The sequence below is a fragment of the Lepidochelys kempii genome, chromosome 1 (genome assembly GCF_965140265.1).
Source record: "Lepidochelys kempii isolate rLepKem1 chromosome 1, rLepKem1.hap2, whole genome shotgun sequence".
Lineage (NCBI taxonomy): Eukaryota > Metazoa > Chordata > Testudines > Cheloniidae > Lepidochelys > Lepidochelys kempii.
The window spans coordinates 192,061,457-192,083,340 of NC_133256.1; the positions used below are offsets into that span (position 1 = coordinate 192,061,457).

General features: G+C 40.9%; 1 protein-coding gene across 9 annotated transcripts in view; it reads left to right on the forward strand.

Moving 5' to 3' along the window:
- The window catches only part of HJURP (Holliday junction recognition protein), a 41,239-nt gene extending 20,615 nt beyond the window's left edge, over window positions 1–20,624 (forward strand). For 3 of the 9 annotated variants that reach the window (XM_073306187.1, XM_073306207.1, XM_073306235.1), the window contains exons 8-13: window positions 2,582–2,692; window positions 3,948–4,029; window positions 5,649–7,147; window positions 7,661–7,738; window positions 16,451–16,538; window positions 18,802–20,623. In XM_073306187.1, the coding sequence (XP_073162288.1) occupies window positions 2,582–2,692; window positions 3,948–4,029; window positions 5,649–7,147; window positions 7,661–7,738; window positions 16,451–16,538; window positions 18,802–18,929 (1,986 nt within the window). In that variant the 3' untranslated portion in view covers window positions 18,930–20,623. Of the gene's footprint in view, window positions 1–2,011; window positions 2,229–2,581; window positions 2,693–3,947; window positions 4,030–5,648; window positions 7,148–7,660; window positions 7,739–16,450; window positions 16,539–18,801 lie in introns of those variants that run through there. The other 6 variants (XM_073306264.1, XM_073306197.1, XM_073306244.1 and 3 more) reach the window with 6 other exon arrangements.
- The last annotated feature ends 1,260 nt before the right edge of the window (window positions 20,625–21,884 follow it).

Genomic DNA, 21,884 nt, shown 5'->3' on the forward strand with positions numbered 1-21,884 from the left:
CTTGTCTCTTAACACAAGAACAAAGGGCCATTTCATGATATTTGGTGGCAAATTCAAAATCAATACAATGTGTAATTAGACTGAAACACCTTGCCTCACAGGGTTGAGGCCAAGAATTTAGCAAAATCAAAAAGAGAGTTTTGATATCCATATGCAATCTGGAGTTGTTTTAAAAATCAGAGTTTGAAGGCATGTTAAAATATATGCCTCAATGCATAAGCCAATCTTTAACTGTTAGAAACCACAATAAGACATTCCAGACAGGAGACATTCCAGAAGACTGGAAAGATGGGAAAGGGAAATAAGGACAACCCAGGGAATTACAGACCAGTCAGCTTAACTTCTGTACCTGGAAAGATAATGGAGCAAATAATTAAGCAATCAATTTGCAAACACCTAGAAGATAAATAACTGTCAGCATGGGTTTGTCAAGAACAAATTGTGTCAAACCAACCTGATAGCTTTCTTTGACAGGGTAACAAGCCTTGTGGATGTGGGGGAAGCGGTAGATGTGGTATATCTTGACCTTAGTAAGGCTTTTGTTTCTGTCTTGCATGACCTTCTCATAAACAAACTAGGGAAATAAAACCCAGATGGAGCTACTATAAGAGAGTAGCTATCAGTGGTTCACAGTCATGCTGGAAGGACATAACGAGTGGCGTCCTTCAGGGATCAGTTCTGGGTCTGGTTCTGTTCAATATCTTCAACAATGATTTAGATAATGGCATAGAGAATACACTTATAAAGATTGTGGATGACACCATGCTGAGAGGGGTTGCAAGTGCTTTGGAGGATAGGATTTAAATTCAAAATGATCTGAAGTAAATAGGATGAAATTCAAGAAGGATAAATGCGAAATACTTAGGAAGGAACAATCAGTTGCACACATACAAAATGGGAAATGACTGCCTAGGAAGGAGTACTGCGGAAAGGTATCTGGGGGTCATAGTGGATCACAAGTTAAATATGAATCAACAGTGTAACGCTGTTGCAAAAAAATCAAACATCATTCTGGGATGTATCAGCAGGAGTATTGTAAGCAAGACATGAGAAGTAATTCTTCCGCTCTACTCTGTGCTGATCAGACCTCAACTGGAGTATTGTGTCCAGTTCTGGGTGCCACATTTCAGGAAAGATGTGGACAAACTGGAGAAAATCCAGAGAAGAGCGACAAAAATGATTAAAGGTCTAGAAAACATGACCTATGAGAGAAGATTGAAAAAACTGGGTTTGTTTAGTCTGCAGAGGAGAAGACAGAGAGGGGACATAACTGTTTTTACAAGTACATAAAAGGTTGTTACAAGGAGGAGGGAGAAAATTGTTGTCCTTAAACTCTGAGGATAGGACAAGAAGCAACGGGCTTAAATTGCAGCAAGGGCAGTTTAGGTTGGATGTTAGGAAAAACTTCCTAACTGTCAAAGTGATTAAGCACTGGATAAATTGCCTAGGGAGGTTGTGGAATCTCCATCACTGGGGATTTTTAAGAGCAGGTTGGACAAATGCCTGTCACAGATAGTCTAGATAATACTTAGTCCTGCCTTGAGTGCAGGGGACTGAACTAGATGACCTCTCGAGGTCCCTTCCAGTTCAGTGATTCTAAGACTTAATGCAGGGGTCCAGATTGCTCTACTTTGCTCTGCATGCCAACTGTGGGGTTCTGACACTTTCCTGTGATACATCTAGTGTTGGTAACTGTCAAAGACAGGAAACTGGACTAGGTGGATCTCATGTCTGATCCAGTATGGCAATTCCTATGTTTTTGGTAAAGGCCCGTATTAACACTGAGAAGGCCAGAGAATCTAGAGTTAAGTAGAGGTTAAGAATGGAGACAAATCTCCCTTTTATGTAGGAGTATGGATTATAATTTGTATCTCATTTATTAGTATACAATATTTAGCATTTTTGTTATTTGCATCCAAGGATCTCAGTACTTTACAAAATTTTGTCTCAGAATATTTTGAAGTATTATTAACCTTTTTTACAGATGGGCACTCTGAGGCACAGAGGTTGACTTGCCTAGGATCACCCAACTTGTCAGTGATGTATAGCTATGAGAAGACAGTATCTTTCCATAAATCATTATCAAACTTTTCCTATTTAAAATAAATAAATTAAAGGTGAAGAAAGTCTGCTGGAATACTTCAGATGGAAAGTAGTTGGAGTGGTATTGGCTTCTAGTTAGGCTATTCACATCTCACAAGTACACGTGGTTCCAAAGGACTTAGGAGGTGACTGAATTTCTTGTTTCATATTGCTATTTATACATGCATCTAATGTAAACACTATTTCATATTTTTTCTTAAACCAGAGAATATATATAATTGAAAAGTTAGATTACAGTTACTGAACATTTTATACTACTCTCTCTGACTTCCAATATAAACAGCATTTACTTGAAATGCAGTGACCTGAGTGGGCTTGTCTTTATTGGTCAATATTTATACTGTTTTGTTGTTGTTTTTTCAAGTTTGAAATCCCTATGATTTGAATATGTTTTATGAAGTTTTCTATTACTAACTTGTTACTAACATTTTTTGTTCGGATGTTGCATTTGACATGTTTTTGTTTCTGTGAATAAAAGGAGGACATTCGACTTCTAAACCCTTCTGAGCTGGAAATGAGAGAGAAAGTCAGAGTTCGTGTGGATGTGATAGTACAAGATGATGAAAGAAACATCCCTAAATGGATTATGGTAATGCATCTGCTTGGTTTGGTAGAATTAATTCACTACTTAAAACTGGAGTCTTTAAACTGCTAGCCAAACTATTGCTTGGTGTGCCTTGGCTAGGGGCAATCCAAATCTGTGAGAACTTCTTTGTGAAAAATAGGCTGAGTTTCTTGAAGATGGAACATCTTATTCACTTATAAAAATTTGAATCAATATACAGTTCGTCAGTTTAAAGCAAACTTGTGAGTCCGTATACCAGTATGAGTTTGTCAGTGTCGTCATATTCCAATTTGTTTCTTTCTTATTGGGTTGGAGACCAGTGATATGTCCCTAGAATTGGCTATCTCGGTTTATTAAGCCCTATTTTTGGCTGCTGAACAAAGGCACAGTCTCAGTATATGCCAGGTACATTCATCACTGAACTAGCTCATTTGTGTAACATTCCTTCAAACTCTCAAATATTGTCTTCAGTATCCCTGATTTCTTTTTCTTTCAACATAGGTTACAGTCACCAATATGCAATAATAGTGGGCTTTTTATTAGAATTGCATCACAAAGACCACCAAAATACTTTCCTTTGCTGCCTCTCACTTGAATTTTTATTGCTTTTTCTGGTGGGGTAGGGAGTGCTGGCTTTTGCCCATTATGGAAAGTATTGCTCTGATAGCTTTGAAACATTGTGGGATGATTCAAAGAAACTGAACAAACATAATTTAACTCTTTCCCATTATACATTATTTACCTGTCATTACTTACAAATCTTAATAGACTTTCTGAAGAAGCAAATATTTTTGGGCTTGATGTTCACGGAAAATAAGAAATTGGAGGAAGTGGGGAGCTGTATGGTCATGTAGTAATGTTTTATGTAATGGGGCTGCTGTTTTTTTAATTTATTGTATTTGTCAGAGGTGCCTAAAGTGTTCAGATATGTGTTCCTTGTTTTATAAATGGAAGTAAATTTAAATATTTAGGAAAAATGCAAACTTTATGCTTAATTTAGAAATTATAAATGTCATGTAAGATTTTGAATATTTTGCCAAATATCCTTTTTCTCAAGTTCTTATCTGTTGCTTTGTCAAATAAATCATACTGCAACTGTAACTGAAGCAAAAGCAAATCTTAAATAGAACTTTTTCCTCCCTGTTTTACTGAGCTCTTCAGGGTATGGTTCATGTCTTTTGTACAGTGCCTAGCACAATGGGACCACAATCCTGAATGGGGCATGATTGTTGCTGTAATATAAACATAAATTACTAAATAAGTTCTGTGGGTTTTTCAGGTTGCACCTGAAGAAAAATCAAAGCGTCTCCACGTAACATCTCCATGGCGAGACTTGATGGGTATGACTAAATCTCCAGTTGGTGAGTATGACACTGAACTGTAGTTATTTAACATATTTGTTGAAAATGCAGAAAAGTGTGGTCACCTGAACATAAAGATACAACAGTTTGAATTCTTGAGGATGTATATAGGCCCATTGTTAATGTTTTACCAGAGGCATATTTTAAACATTTTTTGAAAAGGAGTTATCTCTTATAAATGAACTCAGCTCTTCTAAAATAGTCAGAGAAAAAGAGACATTTAAAAACCCACCGTAATAAAGAATTTAAACATGCTCAAGTTATTACATGTTTTTGTGCATGCTTTGTTTAGCTGGTAGCACAACACAGTCTCATGGGAGTCTTGTATTTGCAAGTAACTGCTTGTGCAGGAGCAGCGTGAAGATAATGGGCCTGATTTTTGCAGTCTTTAGGTAGGGAAAAACTTGCGTTGAAGTCTGGTGCCCTTTTGCAGAAGGGTTTACTTCTTCCATGTTATTTTCACATCCTAACAGTTGCTATCAGACACCCAACCAAGCATACTGGTCCCTAGCATTTAAGACATAGCGGTTAGTGGGCACCTAATTGCCTTTTGTGCCTTTTGAAAACATTTCCTTTCAGTACATAGTACCCTGGGATTACAGAAAGTCCTCTTGATCCTTCTACATTTTTGGACTTAATGGGCTTCAGTTACTAAAGGTGGGACAATAAAAGTCTTGGGTAAAAACTTGGCTTTTAGGGAGAATCATTGTATTACTTTGACCAAAACTCTACATAAGGCTATGCGCTATGTTTCATTATTCAATTGAACCTTGTTAATTTACACATTTGCTTATATGCAGATGATAATTTACCCCAAAATCAGTAGTCTCTTCCTGTTTCACAATGACTTAGGAGTGAAGTGCTGCCATTTATGAATCTTTGTTACTTTTACAGTAAATACTTTAGAGCACTTTGTAACTTAGTAAGTTACTCATTATAACTTTAAGACAACATTACAATCGTCAAATGAACATAGTGAATTTTATGACACTTTTGTCTTTGCTTGCTAAGAAATTCTCATTTGCTTCCCAGTCATTATTGCAGATTTGATAAGAGGAGAGGCTCTCTTTGTCTTGGCAGTGAAAGTATTTTGCACTAAAATGCATTCACCACTGAGTGTTGTACATACTCTTGTTGCAAGAAGTCCTTTTAGGACAACTCCCACTTATGCCCCAGAAGAACTTTAAAATAGTTTGTACTCCAAAATACTTGGTATCCATTTTCTGCAGTCTGTTAATATAGCCTTGTACAAACTTTGATGAAAATTTACTAAAACATATTTGTCCAGCAACAATCCTGTAACCTGATGGGAATCGTGATGAAAAACACTAGAGATTTCACTCATGAAAAAAGAAAACAATCTAGAATTTTACAAGGCTTTATTAACAGCACATGAAGATCAACACTGCAAGAATATTTGTACACCTTCTAATATTTAAAATTAGATTTATGCTATGTAATTAATACATTTTTGAAAGGTTCTAATCACTGTTGTATATAACTTTATTTGGCCTAATACACAACCAAGCTAATGGTTTTAGAAGGAGAGCAGCGTCTAGAAATGCACCTCCTGCATCCAGGTCTCTCATACTATGTGTTTCTGTGTTTTCTTATTTCAGCAGATAAGATAACTGTACCCAGACATATACCTTTTCTGGAAAAAAATGAAACGGGCTATGATAGCTTCATGGAAGAGTACCAGTCTGCAAATGAAGAATGTTCCTGGAACAACGTCACACTTGCAGATTTGTATCCAGGAATGGTGGAGACACTTAGCAAGTTGATGAACAAACACTCTCAGAAAAAAGCAGCTGATTCCATAATCAGACACTACAAATACAGAGGATGGCCTCCTAGAAAATCAAAGCTTAATGTCACCATAGAAAGAATAAGAAGGTTCAGGACATCTAAATTGAAGCCTATGCTGCCTAACACAAATAGTAATGATCATAAATTGCCTGTTCGAAATAATTTAAATGAAAGTAACCAGCTTCTTCAGGATGGCAAATGTCCGACACAGTGTGTGACTAATGGTGAATCTGGTGTGGTATCTTACCCACATGTTAATACGACTGAAATGGAAATAGATTGGCCTCAAAATTTAGAAGATAATTCATACATTCAAAGAATAGACCAAAACATCTCAGAGTCTGTTTTTCCAAATGTTACTGCTAGAACAGAAGAAACATTTTTAACTGAGGGTCCATCTCAGACCACCATGACATTACATGACTCAAAAAGCAGCCCAAATGGGAAGCTGCCTGAAGTACTTTCTCTGGGATGCTCTTCTGTAACTTGCACAACATCTCCTTGTCTCGTGAAAGAGAGCAAGAATGGCAAAATTGACAATACAGCTTTCGATAGTACATCAGGGTTCCACTTGTCCACTTGCAACTTGAATGGTGATGCTAATACCTTTCCACCACTTAACAGCTATTCTCTAGTAAGAACATCAAATGCATTAATCAGAAATCCTGAAATAAAAACTTTCAGGGGAGGTGTTTCACTGCAGCGCAGTCATTCTTTTTCCTCACTTCCTGTGAATCAAAGTCCAGTCAAGACTCGCCAGAAATGTGAAGAAGAATTTGAAAAACTTTACCAGAAGCTGTGCCCCAAAGAACTTCAGAAACCTCTTAAGATTAGAAAGCCTCCTTCAAACCCTAAAGAAAAAGAGAGACTAATCAAGTCCTACTTCTGTAGTTCTGTAAAGTCTCATAAAAAATATGATAGTGCATTTGACGAGGTTTATCAGAGATTGTGTTCCGAAGGGTTTCCAAAACTGCCCACGTTTCTCAGAGCTTCGAACTTACGGAAATATGAAGGCATACAGATGTCAGAAACTGTAAATGCTTTAATTAACTCACCCATACGAACTTTACCTGCAGTTACCAGAATTAAAAGAGTAGCAGATTTCCACAATGAAGATCTTTTGTCTTCACCTGTAAAGAGACTGAAAAATATACCTGAAGATTTTTTTCCTAGAGCCAGTAATCAGTCTCCTCATAGAAAAAATATTAATCCTCAGACAACTGGCCTGGATTTCTCAAGTGTGATGGATGGGATTGCTCCTGGCATATTTGATGGCCCTAATTGTCAAAGTCAGTCATCTGAAAACTTTGTAAGGAGACTTTTACTCTACTATTTTGGTTGATAATGTGCAGAAGGCTAAAAAATTGTAACTTTTACTACAGTCATTTTGAAAAAGATTGACTTAAAGCTTCTCTTGGACTAAGTCAATCTAAAATTTCTGCTTCAGTTTTTTGACCAGTATGGTTGAAATGCTTAAAGTATTGTTAAGCTCATGGGCCCCCTAATCCCATTTCCCCATTTTAGGGAATATGGCCCCTAAAAATATTCAACAAAATTATTAGTTTAATCTTAGTTCATTGCAATTGAGTTTAAAAGGAATAAAATCTCAAACTATGAGCATTGTTAAATCATCTTCACAGCCCTGTGTGAGAGAGGCAGGCAGGGAAATTGAGCCGGACAAGCTAATGGCCTGGAACCATTAGAGTCCTATTAACTTCAGTGGGTTTTAAATCAGACCCTTAGTGCAGGATTCCCATTTCCTTGTTCTGACCCAGGCTGTTAACTGTAACACACTTGTGTTTACTTTGATTTAATTTCTCAGTGCTTCATTTTCAGGATTCTGGGTTTCATACGTCTTCAAATCACACTTTTCCGGTTAGTCCAAGTATTTTTGTGCAAGGTAAGTTTCAAAAAGCATTTTGAATTACTTTATCAATTAGGAGGGCTTCTCTTAAGGGGAAGCCAGTAGATCTCCAACTCTTAAATTCTGCAGACCTCTTCCTAAGTGACACCCATTTTCTCCCAACAATCCTTGGCTATGTCTCAAAATGTGTCTTTCCAGAGATCACCAAGAAGGGCTTTCTGGACCACAGCTTGAGAGTTTTTGGAGTGTTTTACTTTTTTTCTTTGGATAAGATCTGAATTTTCTTCTTAAAGTTTCATTTAATAAATACTGGTGTTTCTTCAAGTGCTTGCTCAGATCAATTCCAATTAGATGTGCGCATGCCGCATGCACAGCCATCGGAGAATTTTTACCCTAGTAACACCCGGTGGGTCGGCTGTGGAACCCCCTAGAGTGGCGCCTTCATGGCGCTGGATATATACCCCTGGCAACCCAGTGCCCCCTCAGTTCCTTCTTACCGCCCGTGACGGTCGTTGGATCTGTGGAGCTTGGCTTTGCTACTCTCCACTCTCCCTAGCGTTCACCCTACAGTTTGTTCATAGTTTGTTGTTATAGTATTGTTATAGATTAACAGCTGTAGTTCTAGGTTTCAGAGTAGCAGCCGTATTAGTCTGCATTCGCAAAAGGAAAAGGAGTACTTGTGGCACCTTAGAGACTAACAAATGTATTTGAGCATAAGCTTTCGTGAGCTACAGCTCACTTCATTGGATGCATTCATTTGTAGTTCTAGTTATAGTATAGTAGTTTGTATTAGTGGGGGAGAAGGGGTTTTCCCCTCCTTCCCGTACTTGATTGGGCTCATGCCCAAAGCTCCGGGCTTTAAGCCCTGCAGATCCTGCTCCTGCAGATTCCAAGCCCATGCCAACGGGCGACTCCCACGACTCTTGTCTGAAGTGCCTGAGGGAATCTCATCAGGCGGAGAGGTGCAGGATTTGCAAGAGCTTTCGTCCCCGGACTAAGAAGGAGCGGGACTTTCGTTTGAGACAGCTCTTTATGGAGGAGGCTCTTAGTACTCAGCCTCCAGCAGCGTGACAAGACCCGGTGCCGAGCACTTCAGTACGCAGCGCCCCGGCTTCAGTTACAGGAACGGTACCGCAGTCAGACGCTGATAGAGAGCCACAGCACCGAAGTTCCCCGGCACCGCAACCAACGTCTTTAGTCCGACACCGCTCTCACTCGCCTGGCCAGAACCTCGTTCCACAGCAGAGCGCCCAGGGACATAAGTGACGGCCTCGGCACTGTTGACTCCGGCACCGAAAACGAAGCAGTTGAGTCCAGTGTGACTGGACTCCCCGACTCGCAGCATGGTTGAGGTCCAGTTGCCATCTACACCAGATACCTTTGTGGCGGCAACGGATCTGATTGCCTTGACTGTGTCAACATCCCTTCAACTGGCCAAGGCACCGCCACCTGTCCGCGTGGCACCATCTAGGGGCAAACAGACTCTTATTCACCTGCCAGCACCATCGGTTGAGCCTCGGTACTGTTTCCACTCTTGGCGCCGTTCCTGCTCCCAGCGCTGTTCACAGTCCCGGCACCACTCTCCATCGCGGCGTTGGTTGTACTCGCTGCACTGCTCCGACTCCTGGCACCGGTCTCGACACAGGAGTAGATACCGTTCCTGATGGCTGTCATCATCGTCGAGACCCAGGTCCAGATCCAGGCGCCGGTCCAGGTCCTGATACTGATCTAGGTCCAGACGCCGCTCCCCAGTGTCGTGGCACCGATTGGTACAGCGAAGCTGGAGATCAGTTTAGTCTCGTCAACATGATTCAGCACAGACCCACTCGGCACCACCATGACCATTTTGTTCCACCTCTCACTCATCAGGGTCTGAGGCAGGGTCACGCTTCTCAGACTGCCACCACTTGGATCACAGCCGCCTGGGCTCGGGCAGATCAGTGGCAGGCGCAAGAACAGGGCCCCACTCAAGGGTCCACCCAGTAGCCCTTTTGGACACCCTGGGTGTACCACCAGGCCCAGGGTGCTCCCTCTGAGGCTTCTCACTCGGCCCTGTCTGAGCTGTGAGTGCCTGAGGCCTCTGCCAGCTGTCCTGCTCCCAGAGGCATGGAGACGGTGGCATTGCCCTTACAGGCACCAGTTCCTCGTATTCCAACTCCAGCTCCCGGCCTGAACACTGAGTTTGCGGGTCCGGAGCAGTGGGGCACAGCTCAGCAAGAGGCTCTGGATGATCCTGTCCCTTCTGTGGCATCCTCCTCATCTTCACCCGATGAGGCTGTGGCGAGGACTGCTATAACGGAGTCATTGCCCCCATCCTTCCCCGATAGACCTCCGCGCCCACCAGGAACTCTTGCACAGGGTGGCGCGGAACATCAACCTGCAAGCACAGGAGGTGGTTGAGGTGGAGGACCCTGTGGTTGACATTTTGTCCGCAGAGGCTCATCCAAGGGCACAGCAAAGAGCAGGTGCAGGCTCACCTTCAATTTGTCACAGACACGTTGCAACAGTTAGGCCTTCTGCTTAATGTGGCGAAGTCAACACTAGAACTGACCCAGAGGATAGAATTTATCAGGGCGGTCCTCGACTCCATGCGGGCTTGAGCCCTCCTTCCAGATGCTCGCTTCCAAGCCTTGTCAGGCCTCATCAGGAGCCTTCAGATCTTCCCAACCTCGATGCCCTCTTCAAGCCTGGATGGCATCAGTCTACCGCCCAGGTCGAGACAGCCTGAACCTGGTGGTCACCATTCCGGAGGGGGTCCTGGCCTCCTTCCAGTAGTGGCTAGACCCAAGGGCAGTCGGCGGAGGAGGCCCCTTCGACACTCAGCCTTCCTTGTCCCTCATCACGGATGCGTCAGTCCTGGGATGGGGCGCCCGCCTTGGGGACCTCCAGACGCAAGGTCTATGGGCCCCGTCCGATCTCTCTCTTCATATCAACGTACGGGAGCTGATGGCGGTGTGTCTTGCGTGCCAAGCCTTTTGGGAGCGGTTGCATGGTTGTTGCATGGCGTTCGTCACAGACAACACCATGGCCATATTCTACATCAACAAGTTGGGCGGGGGAGCCTCATTTCTTCCCCCTCTGTCAAGGGGCCATTCGACTGTGGAAATTCTGCATAGCCCACTCCATTCACCTGATGGCGTCGTTTCTCCCAGGGGTCCAGAACATGTTGGCGGACCACCTCAGCAGGTCCTTCCAATCCCACGACTGGTCACTCCGCCCCAATGTCATCCACTCCATCTTCCTAAAGTGGGGGTTTCCCCAGGCTGACCTGTTTGCCTCATGCAGCAACCAGAAATGCCTGGCATTTTGCTCCCTTCACGGCCGCTCCCTGGGCTCTCTCACAGATGCCTTCCTACTCCTGTAGACTAGCAGGTTGTTTTACGCCTTCCCGCTGTTTCCCCTTGTACACAAGGTCTTGCTCAAGGTGTGCAGGGACAGATCATGACTGATTCTGGTTGCCCGGGCGTGGCCCAGGCAGCATTGGTACACCACACTGTTGGAGATTTCGGTGGACGCCTCAGTTCTGCTGTCTTTTTTTCCGGACCTGATCACTCAGGATCACGGCTGCCTCTGTCACCCCAACTAACAATCCCTCCATCTTACGGCATGGATGCTGCATGGCTGAGCTACTCTGCTCTCATTTAGTACAGCAGGATGGGTAGCAGGAAACCTTCCACTCGGGCCTCATATATGGCTAAATGGAAATGATTCTCATGCTGGTGCACTCACCACAGCACACCCCCCTCCTCCCCTCCCCAGGCGTCCATGCCTCTCATTTTGGACTGTCTCCTGAGCCTGAAACAGCAGGGCCTGGCGATATCATCCATTAGTGTCCACCTGGCGGCCATTTCAGCTTTCCACCCGGGAGCGAATGGCCGATCTGTCTTTGCCAGTTCCACGGTCAGTATGTGCCTTGAGGGCCTGGACCGTCTCTACTCACAGGTATGACAGCTAGTCCCCGGGACCTGAATCTGGTCTTCTCCAGGCTCATGGGGACCCGGTTCGAGCCATTGGCCACCTGTTCCCTCCTATACCTCTCTTAGAAAATGGCTTTCCTCATCGCTATCACATCGGCAAGGCGTGTATCTGAGCTCAGGGCTCTTACCTCAGAACCACCATACACGATCTTCCGTAAGGACAAGGTGCAGCTATGATCTCACCTGGCCTTTCTTCCCAAGGTGGTATCCACCTTTCATATCAACAAGGACATTTTTCCTCCCAGTTTTTTACCCAAAATGCACGCTTCTCTTCAGGAACAATGGCTACATCCCCTAGATGTTCGTAGGGCCCTGGCCTTCTACACTGAGTGTACAAAGCCATTCAGGAAAACGACCCAGCTCTTCGTCGCAGTGGTGGAATGGATGAAGGGCCTCCCGGTCTCCTCCCAGCGGATCTCCTCTTGGATCACTTCCTGTGTCCGTGCTTGCTACGATCTGGCTGGTGTTTTGACCCTGCCACTCACCGCTCACTCTACAAGGGCTCAGGCCTCGGCGGCAACTTTCCTGGCCCAGGTCCCAATCCAGGAGATCTGCAGAGCTGTTACTTGGTCTTCGGTATATACTTTTACCACTCACTATGCCATCGTCCGAAAAGCCAGAGACGATGCGACGTTTGGTAGAGCAGTCCTACAATCCACAGTACTTCATTCCGACCCCACCGCCTAGGTAAGGCTTGGGAGTCACCTAATTGGAATCAATATGAGCAAGCACTCGAAAAGAAGACGGTTACTCATTTTTTTTTAACTGTTGTTCTTCGAGATGTGTTGCCCATATCTATTCCAAACCCGCCCTCCTTCCCCTCCATCGGAGTAGCCGGCAAGAAGGAGCTGAGGGGGCGTTGGATCGGCTGGGGTATATATCTAGTGCCATGAAGGCGCCACTCTAGGGGGCTCCACGGCTGACCTGCCAGGAGGTGCTAGGGTAAAAATTCTCTGGCCGTGCACACGGCGCGCACACACCTAATTGGAATGAATGAGCAACACCTCTCGAAGAACAACAATTACAAAGGTGAGTAACCGTCTTTTTTCCTGCTCCCCTTCTCTGCTGTATTGCTAATACCATACATAGCTAATATCCGTTAATGTGTAGTAGAGAAGTTGCTGATTAGTTAATCATGTTTTCAAGAACTAAAAGTTTTTACCACCACTCTTGGGGAGTTCCTGCTTCCAGCTCTACAAAACTTGTGGTTACACAGTAACAAGATTACAAATATGTCCTAGGTCAGGTCTACAGTACAGACTTATATCAGTATAACTATATCTCTCAGGGATGTGAAAATCCACAGTCCTGGACGACGTAGTTATATCAACCTAACCTTCAGTGTAGACAGCGCTATGTCAGCAGAGAGCCTGTCCTATTGACATAGACACTGTCTCTCACAGAGGTGTATTTATAATGGGGATGAGAGAAGCTCTCCCAACAGCATAGGAGCATCTTTCCTTAAGCGGTGCAGTTGCATCGGTGCAACTGCACTGTTGCAGCATTGTAAGTGTAGATCTTCCTTAGGAGGACTTAAGCTAAATTCAAGTGCTGCCACTGAGTCAGCAAGAGGATTTGCTCAAGTTCTGAATTTGAAAAATTAAACTGGTTTGAGATTAGATAGGCACAAACTCCCAGGGCCTATAAAATTCCTAATCTTTGTAGTTACCATCATAAAGAGTTACAGAGAATTGTAAATCTGAAGCTTGATATTTAAAATAAGCTACTTCAGATACAGCAGCACCTGCTCAGGAGTTCTCATAGTTAAAGTTGTCAGTGTTTCCAATTTAATACATTATTTTCAGGTCCATCTAAATTGGCCATAAAATCTCCATGCTGAAGCTTATGGGGACACAGTAAATTTGAAAAATCTCATTACTCTTTGGAGGTGTTATACATCCACTTGTGGCAAGAAGTACATAAGAGAAGCTGAAAGTGATTCAAGATTTTTTTTTCTGTTTCCTCAGCTTTTTTTATTTTGTGCATTTTGACAGCACTGTGTTTATTCACTTTCTTGGTTCTGTTCGTGGTGAGTTGTCATTAGCATGTCATCACTTTTGCATTGCTCTTGTGGGGAACATGTATGCCTCTCCTTAGTGCCTGTAAGGGGGCATTTACTTTTTACCAGAAACACAAGAGAAGAGCTTCTGCTGTTTCTAAGTTTGGTGCCAGGAGAGTATACCCGTTCCCTGGGAGCCCTGTGTAGGCAAGAGGCAAAAAGGGATAGCCAGGGGGACCTCCTCCTTCCCTCCGCAGACCATTTTGTATGTGGCTGGGGGTGCAGACAGGAAAGTTGTTCTTCCTTTCCCAATCTATGGTATAGAGAAGGGAGCAGTGGGAGCTAGGAGAGGGATTTTTTTACTCTTTGGGACTTCTTTAGAGTTCAGAGGTTGGGAGGTCTTGCTTCAGTGCTGCTGAAGCTGGCATGCTGTCAGTAGTGTAAACAAAAGCAAGAGACAGGTGGGAAATGGGCAGACCCAAACACATTTAATGGGGGTGCTGGCCTTCTCCTTTGATGAAGACCTTTATAAACATCAGCAGGGGTTGGGGAAAGCCCTTAAGACTTTTAAAGAAGCCATTGTAAGGGGAAAGAATTTTCTGGTCAGTCTTTCTTGCTCAAATTTAGTCAAGCAAAATTTTTCAGGTTATCCATAATGTATTAACTATATTGGCAAAAGCTCAGTTTTGCCAGTATAAACTGAATCTGTACTAGGCATGCTTTGCCACTAGGTACACTGATATCAACAAAGCTCTCCTAGGTTTAGAGTAAGCTAAATCTGTACAACTGCTCACCTAGATTGGTATGATCAACATAATTAGAATAATAAAATTTCACACTTTTGGGGAACACATCTTTTTCCAGAGCTTACCCTTTGGCAAAAAGCTTGACGGAGATCCAGCCTCTGGTCTCAAAGGACGTGTCATTTACCTCTGCTATCACTTCTCTCGTCATCCTTGCGTTACATCCCTGGAATCTCCTAGAGATAACTTTTTGGTTACTCAGATCTACCTTCTGTGATTTCTGAACTACGTGTTTACATAAATATCCTCTCCAAGCAGGATCCATTCTGGGGTTCCCAAAAAATGATGCACTTGATATATAGGGATGAATAATTTCAATCATATAAGAGGAAAAGTGGAAAATAATATGTAAACAGACTTGACTTTCTTTTCTTTAAAGTTGTCACCCTGATCTGCTTGTTAAAAGTGACAGTATCAGATAAGTTTACAGAAAGTAGAGATGAAACTTTCCTGTGAGGTTATCTAGCCTATCTCCATGCCACTGCAGAGTTTTATTTCCTGTTATGTACTTCTGTTGTTTAGCATAGTTAGTCCTTGCATCTCCCAGGTGATGGAGCTTCCATCACCTCTGTGGGTCAGGATTCTTCAATCTAAATAGCTTTTGTTGTCAGGAAGGTTGTTTCCCTCTGATATTCAACCAAAATGTTGACATTTTTATTATATACTGTCTTTGTTATAGATACTCCCCTGTATCTGTGGTATGTTTATACTATTTAAATATTTAGTCGCTCACTACTATGTTCCAGTCCATACCTAATTAAAGAGTCACTGCCAAACTATAAGTATTGAACTGTCTTAATCATTCTTTATAAATCAATCACAGTCGCCCCCCAGTCGTTTCTTGTTGCTATTCCTTAAGTTCTGTCCAGTTAGTATAGGTCTAGTAATGAGTAGAGCCCTTCAAATCTGCAGATATCCGCTTAATATCCATATACGTGGACCATTTTTACAGATCACAGATAGATGCGAATCCAAATTTTGCATTTGCACAGTGCTCTAATTAATGAGACCCAGAATCAAGTGCAGTATTCCACGTCTGATGACATACAAGCGATATGGAAGAGGGACTGTTAACTTTCTACTCTGATATGATGTTTCTATGTAAGGAAATTGCACTAGCTTTTTTTCCGACAAGGTAGCATTGCAAACGTGTATCTAATTTATCTACTGTCATCAGTTTCAGTGTTTCTGTTTGATAAGTTTCTCACTCTCACTGAACATTTGTGTTCTGAATTATTTCCCCCGGATATATGAATGGACACTGTCAAATTTAACTTCATTTTAAAAAGTTAGTTTTTCTGTTACACTAGGATCTTTTCAGCAAGGGAAGAACTAACTCAATATGCAGGGGAAATGGTGACAGACTACATAAAACAATCTCAAATGCACATAGTTAACAGACTGGAAAAAATACACTTTTTTGTTAATGCCTTACAGTTTTAATAATCTCTGTTTCTGGTAAGTATAGTAGATACAGATTCTTCAGAAATAAGGCTTTTTTCATGTTCACTATTTCTTTTAGGTCTCATTTTTCCAAGATGAGTCTCATTTTATTGTTTGCTCTGAGTTGTTAACCTCTTATATCCCTCTGTATTATTTCTCTTAACTGATATTCACAGCTCCCTACAATGCCTTTCTGTGATCCTAAATCTAATTGCAAGATATTTCCCTCCTTTTCTAATGCTGATAAATTATAAGGTCTTCAAAGGAAATTAGTTATACACTTAAGTAAGTTCACTGTTATAAAGTACAAATTGTATTTGAAATTAAATTTGGCCAGAGGCTTTCACGTAAAGAACGTTCATTATACTTCACAGATGGAAGTAAGTTGTTGCTTTCTTTTAATACTTAGAACTGCTGCTCTGAGCTTGCTCCTAAGGTCAGAATAGTCCAATATTTTAACATACAGTACTGGATAGAGTGCTCACTGTGGTACTTAACCTTATGACCCCATTAATTTTATCACCAGAATCCAGGATTGCAAATATCTATGCAAGTATCCCTAGGACATTGCAAAATAATGGCTCATCCAGAAGTGCACAAAAATATTAACAAAGGCAAGTGACTTTTCAGTAGTTACAAAAATAGCAGCAAAATAAGTTGTTGTTTTTCCTTTTTCCCTTTTTTTTTTTTTTTTTTTTTTTTAAGAAAAGGTTTACAAATGTGCTGTACTCCTTATTTTTAATTTTCTTCATGTGGTGTTTTGGGGGACTGTGGGTGCCTTCATATAGGTTATGGACTTACAACAAAAAATGACTGCAGTTAATCACTGAATTGATAACACTACATTACTCTTCGTAAAAACCTATATTTTTAGGATCCATGTGTCGCAGACTTTTTGTAATATATCATATCATGGGACTTTTTTACATTAAGATTTTAAAGGCTGTAGTTAGTCTGTATACATGATAGAGGAATACATTATTTAAATATATGTGCACATGTATAGAATATGTAATAAAGTATGAAACATAACAGACCATCTCTTCTGCCTTATCCATATATAGAAAGAGCACTAACGTTACAATCTACAGATTGACTTGACATCCACAAGTATTTTTAAACATACCACAAAATTTGCTTCTCTTCTCATCACATGTCCTTCCCTAAATCCTATCCTCCCTCCCAAAAAAATTACTTTTCTGAGACCCAGGATTAATAACTTTAGTACATTGACAGGTTCAGGTTTGGATATCTTGTGGCGCACTAAGGCTAGAAACAGGTATGATGTTATCTACCATTGGAAATGGGAGACTTCCAGCTTTCCAGTGGACAAATATTTTTAATTTGTGATTTTTGTTTAGAAAGAAAATATTAAGCTACCAGATTTCTGAAACTTCAGCTCCCTCAGAGTCTTGTTCTTGTAGACTCATAACTAATCCAGCTTTATAGGCAACAGAATAGATAATACAATAAATTTGTTTGTCTCTAAGGTGCCACAAGTACTCCTTTTCTTTTTGCGGATACAGACTAACATGGCTGCTACTCTGAAAACAATACAGTAGTATAATTTTTCAAAAAAATTATACAGTAGTATAATTTCAGAAACAATTTCTCTAACACATGATGTGTACAGAAAATGTAGTAGGCTGGTCATGTGTGTGTGTGTGTGTTTCTGCAGTTTCATCTCCACTCCTGCTTAAGTTGTTTGCTCTTTTCATTTTCTTTTTTAATTAAAGTATGGAATCTCTCTCTGGTTAAGGCCTTTCATTTCTATATGAGATTAAAAAATAGTTGATTTAGTGGATGATCTTGAGTAAGCTAATGGGTAGGTGAACTTTCTGTGAGCTTTGCTTGAGCTTGCTCCTGTAAATATTTTTTATTACATCTTTACTCAGTTTCTTAATTCATGCTTTTTTCTTCCCTCTGCTATAAATGGAAACCTCTCCCTATGATATGGGCAAGTTGTTTCCAGCCAGAAACTTTTTTTTCTTCGTGCATACAGGTAACAGGCTTCATGTGAAAAGCATTAGTGAGTGTTGGATTGCTAACTTATCTGGAATAGAAAATGTGTTCCTTAATTGCAAATCAGTGATTATGCATTTGTGTAACCTGAATTAAGACTCAGCTGGAGAGTTTGCTCAGTCTAGCACTATGATAGCTTTAGAGGTCCAAGAGATGACTGCAGTATACATCCTGAAAATGGAACTTGTGCTGAGTGGTTTTGAAGTCTTCAGAAATCTTAGTCAAGTAGATAGTGAAGCTGCTATATGTTCTAATGAACAGCTGGGAAAGAACCAGCTAAGTCCTCTTGTGTCTGTAACGACTTTGGATTTGGCAACTTCTAGCAAGAAGCTAATTATAAAAGATCAATTTCAGAGAAGGAAAGGTCAAAAACAGATTTATTATAGATCTGTTATGAATTGTTGCCTCACACTGTATTGGGATGGACCACTTGAGGGTGTGATCACAGAGCAGATTAGTTTACAACAAATCTAAATAACAAACTGCCAATCCTTCAGTTCCTGAGGGGGAAAATGAAAAGTAGAGCAGTAGATGAATTCTGTATAGATGTATTTGCTTCAGTGGAGCAAAACTTTACATTTATGTTTGTACACATGCAGTAGATTAGGTTAAAATAGATTTCATTTAATTTATTCATATTATTTAGGCATTAATATAATGAAAAAATAAAGGATTTTCGACAGTTGGGTGGATGTGGGAATTCCTGTATTAGGCCTATTGCATTTTGCCATTAATATTTTAAGGTGACTAGATTCTCTGCTTTGGCATTCAACTTCTGTTCTGTTCTGTTGGAGATTCAGCTAGCATGGATGCTTTTTAATTACCAGTAACTTATGATCTAAAATCCTTTTCCAGGGTATCCAGAAAACTCAGCTACAATAATGGGAGAGAGAAAAGCTCAGGCGTTCTTTTGGGAAGACTTCATCGCTAAAGATACGCAAGGAGCATTTCTGGAAGGCTACAGAGAGAATATTATTTTATAAATTTGTAAAGACATCAAAGACATTTTAATTAACCATTGCAATCTGAAAATTGCATTTATTGATAGGGAGGGAGCTGAGGAATAGTGCTCTAGTATATAGTTAGTCCTGCTATGTACTTTCCCTCTCATCCAAAATAATTCCTTGGAGACCAGCTTTGCCTTCAGCCAAGGTGGGCAGGGCACCTTTCCTTAATGAGGAGTCATTCATTTGGCCCCAGAAGTCCACTGGAGGGAATCAAGATTCCTTCTTTGGTCTGAGTTATTTGTTTAACTTTTATATTTAGTAGTGTTCGTCGTAATAGATGCTTGTGATTTGCATTTTTTTCTGTTTCCTTATAGACATGGATTTTAATATGCTAATAATAATGTACCTTGGCTTTGTATTCGACCAGAATTCCTAGCCTCTCCTGTCCACCCCTGCTTTATATATGCACGTTATTAGGCTCCTAGAAACACTGGTCTGGAAGGTTCAAATGCAGTATAATGTATTATGACTTTGTAATGTGGCTGTAATATCAGATTTGAGGTTTTAATGTTTAATTTTCAATGTACTTCATCATAAATCTTAATTGCTTAATAAATTTTTTATACATTATTGGATTTGGCAGTTTTTTATAAAATTTAATAGATAAATGTTTTACTAATTTTTGGGCTGTCAAGCGATTAAAAAACTTAATCACGATTAATCACTTGATTGAAAAAATCAATTGCACTGTTAATAATAGAATACCATTTATTTAAATATTTTTGGATGTTTTCTACATTTTTAAATATGTTGATTTCAATTACAACACAGTGTACAAAGTGTACACTGCTCGATAACCATCTAAAGCAGAGCAGACTGACACATGTTCATTTTCATCATCTGAGTCAGATGCCACCAGCAAAAGGTTAATTTTTCTTTTTTGGTGGTTCAGCTCTGTCGTTTCTGCATTGGAGTGTTGCTCTTTTAAGACTTCTGAAAGCATGCTGCACACCTCGTCCCTCTCAGATTTTGGAAGGCACTTCAGATTCTTAAACCTTGGGTCGAATGCTCTAGCTATCTTTAGAAATCTCACATTGGTACCTTCTTTATGTCTTGTGAAATCTGCAGTGAAAGTGTTCTTAAAATGAACAACATGTGCTGGGTCATCATCCGAGACTGCTATAACAAAATATATGGCAGAATGCGGGTAACACACAGCAGGAGACATACAATTCTCCCCCTGAGGAGTTCATTCACAAATTTAATTAGCACATTATTTTTTTAATGAGCGTCATCAGCATGGAATCATGTCCTCTGGAACGGTGGCCGAAGCATCAAGGGGCATATGAATGGTTAGCGTATCTGGCATGTAAATACCTTCCAATGCCAGCTACAAAAGTGCCATGCGAATGGCTGTTCTCACTTTCAGGTGACATTGTAAATAAGAAGTAGGCAGCATTATCTCCCATAAATGTAAACAAACTTGTTTGTCTTAGCAATTGGCTGAACAAGAAATAGGGCTGAGTGGACTTGTAGGCTCTGAAGTTTTGCACTGTTTTGTTTTTGAATGCAGTTATGTAATCAAAATTTACCTTTATAAGTTGTGTTTTCATAATAAAGAGATTGTACTACAGGACTTGTCTGAAGTGAACTGAAAAATTTCTTTTATGATTTTTACAGTGCACATATTTGTAATAAAAATCAAGTGAGCAGTGTACACTTTGTATTCTGTGTCATAATTGAAATCAATAGATTTGAAAATATAGAAAAACATTCCAAAAAATGTAATAAATTTCAATTGGCATTCTATTGTTTAACAGTGCTATTAAACTGCAATTAATCATTAATTTTTTTAATCGCGATTAACTTTTTTGAGTTAATCGTGTGAGTTAACTGTGATTAATCGACAGCACTACTAAATATAAACTTGGTGTAGCAATTTCATCGTTCCCAGTCTTACCAATGACAATTTCATCATGATAATGTAATGTAATAAGGGTCCACATACTCTAAAGCACAAAAAAACAACATGCCAGTTAGGCCAGTGTATATGCAATAACCTATCAGAAGCACCAGAATGAATTCAGGCTGTTGTTCTTGGGGAAGATAGAATATATTTTCCAGCTGTTCAACCCTTGTTACAGGAGTGTATATGACAAATTTGTCTGCCTACTGCATGTTTGGTACTTCAAGGGCAAATGCTCTACCAGATTTACAGAGCGCATCACTTCAGCTGGTTCACGTTCTGGCCTAACTCCCATTCCTGGGTAATCTGCAAACATTTCAGGTGATCATTGTGCTGTGGGTTCTGTTTGTTTTGTTTTTCATGGCCCCACCTCCTGTTCTTTCTTGACAGGGAGATTGTTCTAATGTAACTGCTAGTATAACTGCTGCAAGCACAGAGCCGCTTTATTACAGACTTCTTTCAGGTCACAGTGTTGGATCATATTAAAGAAGTTCTGTATTAAAATCACAAATGAGTTTGATTCCCCAGAGTTTAAATTCCAGGGTATTACTAATTAAGAGGTCTCTTGGTTTTTGGTACCGTTTCTCTCCCTCTGTGTGAAACTTGCAAGCTGCTAATTGTGTTAGTACATTCTAAGACAGAGTCTGTTCTCAAAGCAATTCACAGAGAGAGAGACTCAAAGCAATACTCTAACAACAGAAACAGCACCCAGAGACTCCCCCGCCCTTTTGTTGTATTAACCATTGTGATTAAAATAGAGATAGAGGATGTATGTGGATGGATGCTTGGTGTGGATAATAACTGAATGATCAGGGAGGTGCCAGCCTAAGAATCCAGTGTCCATCGGCTGAAGAAGGCGTCAAGTGGAAATAACCAGAGGGACCCCCCCCCCCCGGAGGGCAGACTGGAATCCACCCAACAGCCTCAAGGATGGGAGAATCAAAGAACAAGATAACATCTTGGAGCCGTCAGGAATGTGCTATCTGCTGATTGATTCAGCAACAGCATGATGAAGCAATTCCCAT